The sequence below is a fragment of the Anopheles moucheti genome, chromosome X (assembly GCF_943734755.1).
Source record: "Anopheles moucheti chromosome X, idAnoMoucSN_F20_07, whole genome shotgun sequence".
In the NCBI taxonomy this organism is placed as follows: domain Eukaryota; kingdom Metazoa; phylum Arthropoda; class Insecta; order Diptera; family Culicidae; genus Anopheles; species Anopheles moucheti.
Window position 1 is genome coordinate 14,243,051 of NC_069142.1, and position 6,155 is coordinate 14,249,205.

A 6,155-nucleotide genomic window follows, 5' to 3' on the forward strand; every position below is an offset into this window, starting at 1 on the left:
GGGTTATTGAAAAATGACGACATATAAAGTTCATGCACTTTTATTTTTTGATTCTCGAAACAATATTCCATCTAAAATATTTGCCATACACACGCATGTAAGTAGTTCAATAGTTTCGAATTGTCGAATTTAATGATTTTTAAAAAATATATTACTCTGCATTTCCATTTCCATTAGAAATAGTTGCAGCCTGCTCGGCAACAAAGTCAAACAGTACACGCTGCGTTAGGACCCCTACGAGACGTTCGGTAGGTTCAGCACCTTAAAAAGTAAAAAAATATTATTAGCAACGTTCACTGGCTTCAGTAATGACAAGAATCAAATTTACTTACCCGTCTCTTGGCGTGTTACGAGCAAAAAGCTATCCTTTTCTAAAATCCGCGAGGCACGGCCAACGTTCTCTTGGTGGTCGATCTTAACGTACTGCTTGAAGATGGCCCGACGCACAAGATCGGAAGGTTTAGCCAAGCGATTGAGCAGTTTGCCCAAAAGGTTTGGTAGATGTACCACACCCTTGATAGCGCTGTAGGAGAAGAAGAGTTTTACATGTTCAAACTGCTCTCACTATCTTTCTATGCCGAGACATTAGCGGTGTGACTTACCCGGTGGCGTCAACAACAGGCAGATGGGTACGATTGTTCTCCTTCATCGTTGCAATTGCGTCACTGATAGGCGCATCATCGCGCACCGTTAGGAGCGTCTCCATCGGCAACGTTTGTACTTTATCATTCCACCACCTTTGGCAATTAAAAGAAGCAAAACTCAGCCAACCATGTTACGTGCCTGTCAATCAGCAAAACCCGTCCCGGCCCTATCAAACTTACTTCTGATTATGGCAGTTGTCCGACTCCTTGAAGTAACGCGCCTCCATCCAGTTGTCTGATACGAACTTGGTCAGATAGTTGCGAATATTGTCCGGCAGGATCACCACACAGTTCTGGCCCTCCTTTAGCTCCTTGGCTGCCTCGAATGCCACGTGCAGGTTGCCACCGCTGCTACCACCACATAGCAAACCCTCGTCCCGGATAAGGCGTTTTGCAAGGGGGAGTGCTACACGGTCGTTAAACTTGTACCACCGGTCGACGACAGTGCGATCGAGTACCGTCGGCAGGAAGTCGTACCCGACGCCTTCCACCTCGTAGAAGCTTACATTCGTCTGGTTAAGTTCTTCCGGTTCGGCCAATATGGAACCTTCTGGATCGGCCGCGATAACCTGACAGTTTGGACAAGACTCCTTAATCTTACGTCCAATGCCGGTCATAGTACCACCGGTGCCCGTACCGATGACAACCATGTCCACGCGCCCTGCCAGCTGCTCCACTATCTCGGCACCCGTACCGTCATAATGTGCCAGCGGATTGCCGGCGTTGCGGTACTGGTCAAGTATAACGGAGTCCGGGATGGAACGTTGCAGACGCTGCGACACAGCGATAAGACCTTCCGGCGAGTCGAACGCTGCCTCGGTCGGTGTGCGTATCACCTCAGCACCGAGCGCCTTCAACGTGTCCACCTTCTCGTTGGACATCTTCTCCGGCATTACGATCAAACAGCGGTAACCGCGGGCAGCAGCAGCCATCGCCAAACCGATCCCAGTGTTGCCAGACGTCGGCTCAATGATGGTACAGCCAGGCTTCAGTAAACCCTTGCGCTCTGCCTCCAACACCATCCGCACTCCGATGCGATCCTTTACCGAACCACCCGGATTGAGGAACTCACATTTGACGTCTAGAATTGAAACCGTTCCAGTTCCAGTTAATTCCCGCCAACTGACTACATCCCTCGACCATACTTACAAACATTGCATTTCAAACCCAACGATTGGGGAATTTTGTTGAGTTTCACCAACGGTGTTCCTCCAACTGCTTCCAGAATCGAAGGCAGCACTGACGGCTTAGGAGCGCTTGTAAAGGAATATAGCAAAAAAAATGGAGGTAAAACTATACTGATCTCTGGTCATCCGTAGACTTGTTATTGAGGAATTACCCTGCTTGGTAATTATTCGGAGCTAAGCAGCGGGCGCCACGAGCAGATCAACTACATTTCACGCTCCAGTGTCTAGATGGAAACAAACATCGATTGACCCCGCGCATATAGTGACCCACCGGTAGCACCGTCTGGTAGGTTTATCACCTAGTCGTGGCAACAATACACACCCATCTTCGTGGGGAGCAAAACCCAACACTGAGATGAACGCGGGCGATAGATGCGTCGAAAATTAGCACGTGCTCGTCCGATCATGTATGATGTAAACTATAGTTGCAAAACGACCTAGGTTTTGTGCGCAAGATAAGGGGTTTTACTGAGAATTTCCCAAAACGTCAAGCATCACTAAGCATTTTGAATGTTTTTGCATGTAAAAATAGTATTAGTTGCAGTTTTGCATAATATGTAGCTGTAAAATTTGAACGTCAACGCGAATTACGTTTCGTCGAGAATTTAACTCAATAACATCAGGTGCAACAAGATCTCAGTAACCACCATCATCAGAGGTGTTTTCTGGACGAAAAATACGTAATTAAAAGTGTTTTCACTCTCCGATTGTAAATTGAGTTGATTAAGAAAAATGTGTATAACAGGCTAAATTTTTGAAATACCAGAATACGCTCCAAACCACGTGTCAACGCAGCGAAACAAACTGACCATGATCCCTGACCCCCGGACAGGCGAATGTTGAACTCGTTCGCTAATAGCCCGAGATCGTCTGCCGTCGGGTATCGCGCGTTTTGCCGGAAAGGGCCACATTCAATTGGCTGGACACTATCTGCCGATGCTAGTTGACGTAAATGATCATCTAGTTCTGGTGCCTTTTGGGGAGCTGCAGAATTCCTGTTATCAGTGAAGTAGTTTGGGACGCAAATAATGCTGATAACTTATGTCAGTTTGCTTGGTTTTTTGTTACCTTTCCTAAATTATTCAAAGTTACCGAATGTGTAGGACGGTTGGGACACTTGGGCGTTTGATGCTCAGAACTTTTGAGGTGCACTGCTTTGTATAGAAAGATATTATTTTTTTCAATGTCAGTCTACATTGAATGTTGCTGTTGTGCGCAGTTATATAAACACTCTTCTGTGCTGTGGTGTAGTCTTTTTTCCATTACCCGTCATATATGCGGACATTGATTTATTTATATAAACTGGGACTATTTTTTAGAGCAAAGCCTAGTGAACCTTTAAGAAGGCTAGAATCCAATAAGTACTTTACCAAGTTTAAGTTCCAATAGGCCAAAGCAGAATAGTTATAACTAAACGTCAAGCATGACCGCCTCACCAAGGTAGCTTACAGTGGTTCATGATGATGCGGGCTAGTTTCCGTCGTTCCCAGAGACCAGGTACACCGCGATGGTTGATCGGGACGGATAAAGTTCGCCATCGGGTCCTCCTCGGTGACGGGCTGTTGCTTGGCGTTCACTGCCTGATGCCCATTCATGGGACAGCTGCGATGGCTTGCCATCCTGCTATTCTGCTGGTTGATAGTGATCACACTGCACGCCAAAGCCAAACACCAAACAAACGATCAACACTGGCACACCTCTTACTTTTCTTCCCACACGCACCTACACGCAGGTATGTCCAATGGATCGAAATTGCCCTGTTCTGGGACGTCCGAACGGTACGGATGCTGGAACACAAATGGGCTGCAGGAAAAGCTATCAAGGCACTTTACACGAGCACCGTGTTCAGCAATCAAATGGCGAAAATCTCTGCAGATCAAGTGCCTTTAAACCTCAGCATACAGCATCACATCGGTGAGCGTGTACGGGTGTGTTCCGGTTGTCCGTACAGCAGTATTGGTTACTCCCTTCTGCCATGCTTCCCACCGCGTACACATCCTTCCAGACAGTGCCGGTGCCGATTTTGCGCCATTACAGCTAGGTTTAAATTGGACCATTGGAGTCGGACAACCCGGCACCAACACCACAATCACCACGGTCAGCAATTGGGCAAAGGCCCCAGGAAGCGAAGTCTTGATGCTGGTTGCAGCAGTGGTTGCGGTTAGGTGATAACCGATCGGCGCACTATACACGATCCCTCCCGCCAATACTCCAACCACCGCCGCGTCTTGTTTCGGTCAACGTTAGGGTCGGTTTAGGAAGGCGATCCAACTTATCATCGATGGGCTCTAATTGACCGCATGGTTTCGGTGATGCTAAAAAAACGCACTTTAAGGGTTGGTAAAGATTGAACGGAGCATGCGTAACAAGTGAAGTTATTTGTGCGCATTCAAAATATTTGCTAAGCCTTTCTTTACTTGTCCGAGATTTATTTTTAAAGGTATTAAATAAAAATAAATATTTTATACTTCCTCAATGTTTGGCGTTGTCAGTTGAAACCCCTTCTAGGGAAACAGCAAACTATATCAAGCAACAATTGCTAACCTGTTTGGGTAATGGTAGGAAAAATTCGTCAATCCATGTTTGCTTCATTCCATTTATTTTATCATTTGCTCCTCTACCCTGACCTTTATCAATCGTTACTTCTTGGTTTTTCGTACCACCTTTTTTTTGTTTAATTTTCCTGTGTGCTAAATTGTGTTCATCGCCCTAGCCTTCTTGTTTCCGTTTCCTTCTTGTGTACATTTATGCTGCAATTTATTTTATGAAACTTCAATGTTCTGTCTTTGTCAACAATTCGTCTCACATCGGGCAAACATTTCCCAGGAATTGCATTTCCTACATTACATGAGAATGTGGTTTTACAGTACGATCGCGTTCTAACCACGCGGGAAACTGATAAGCACAAGTCTAGATATCTTTCGACGATAATGAAACCACACTCAAGCATGATCCACGATAAATAGCGCGTTTCGAATAGCTACAGGACATTTATACTTTTAAACATGTGACTCTCGATGGTTGTTATTATAATTCCAATTATTAACAAACAGCATTTCGTATGCTGCTTGCGGTTAAGTGAGGTTAGCATTAAATACATAAGACAGCATTAAGTTTATCAAAATGTTTAACAAAAGCTTGTTGGACAAACAAACATAAAATAAATTGTTGAAACAACTTATTTAATTCTAGCTTATGACTTTTGAAGTTAGATGAAGTTTAATTATCAAACAGGTTGAATTTAGAGAACTTATCTTATTAATTAACAAAAAAACAGTATTTTTAGTTCACTTCATTGGACGATTGATGTTCGCAACAAGGTTGTGATAACCCTGTAAAGGTGGTACTCACCGCCAGCAGGTGTGTCTGTAGGCGGGAATGGCTGATAGTGAGATAGACTCTGATAGTTTTATTTTTTAATATCAGTTTCCAAGCTTTGTTTTTAATATGCATCATTCTTTTTATTCTTAAATTATCTTAATAATGGATATTTTTTTGTAAATATGGATGTAACGACCTTTGCTTGCCTTGTAATAACAGCGAAAAACATAAGCCTGTTTAGGTTTGCTTATCTACGTATTTTAGATAAGCAAACCTAATGAAATTACAGATGAATTTGGAAAATAAAGACATAACCCAAGGTATTTGTTGAATAAATGTACTTTTTATTTTGTATATAACATTTGTCTGTATCACACTTCTCTGACACTTACTGGGTCATGGATAATTGTGGTGAAATGCTTACTAAATTTCCTATTATCTCAAATTCAAATCGTTTTCCAAATGGCATCGCCAACACTGTAGCTTGAAACAGATTTTCACACCGGAGCCCACCGGTAACTCACGCATTTGCGAGCTCCCGAATGAACACCTGCATCATCCGGCACGGCAAACCGCTGCGTCATGCGGTGTTAGGTTCATCCGTCAGCTGTAACGAAACTATGCGTCTCGCACCTTGAACTGCCGTTTCCTTCCGCTCGTTCCATCGTTGGGCGCCGATTTGCACAATTCGCACACGCCGGTCCGGTCGCGAGCAGGGAACGCTTGCTGAATCATCATCATCGCCCCGTCGATACCGGGAAAGTATTATGACGTGTTCGATGTCGTTCGATTGTGCCGCCGATCGGTCGGTGTTTGGTGGATTGGTACGGTCGATACACGTAGCTGACCAGTACTCACAGTACCCGTATGCGGTACGTTCTCCGAACCCGTGGCTTCGATACGTATCGCATCATCGGGCACACATATGGCGTCAACGGTGATAAGCCTTGGGTGACCGTGTCTTGCTAAATCATGCCCATTTCCGCCTTAGTCATGGTGGACG

At 44.7% G+C, this 6,155-nt stretch overlaps 1 protein-coding gene across 1 annotated transcript; it reads right to left on the reverse strand.

The window, feature by feature from the left end:
- Positions 1-48: 48 nt before the first annotated feature.
- LOC128307031 (cystathionine beta-synthase-like protein) lies at positions 49-3,706 on the reverse strand. The gene is made up of 6 exons (XM_053044741.1): positions 3,281-3,706; positions 1,794-1,900; positions 825-1,725; positions 603-737; positions 333-523; positions 49-261 (listed from the first exon to the last, which is right to left on the reverse strand). Exons 1-6 carry the CDS (start codon positions 3,448-3,450, stop codon positions 152-154), a joined length of 1,614 nt encoding a protein of 537 aa, XP_052900701.1. The 5' UTR covers positions 3,451-3,706; the 3' UTR covers positions 49-151.
- Positions 3,707-6,155: the final 2,449 nt, after the last annotated feature.

Excerpts from the sequence above, each read along its gene's own strand:
- LOC128307031 (XM_053044741.1), bottom strand. The coding sequence starts at position 3,450 with ATGGCAAGCCATCGCAGCTGTCCCATGAATGGGCATCAGGCAGTGAAC. Across the intron at positions 1,901-3,280 it reads CCGCATCATCATGAACCACT|CGCTCCTAAGCCGTCAGTGC; the intron begins GTAAGCTACCTT and ends TTCCTTTACAAG. Across the intron at positions 262-332 it reads CGTAACACGCCAAGAGACGG|GTGCTGAACCTACCGAACGT; the intron begins GTAAGTAAATTT and ends TTACTTTTTAAG.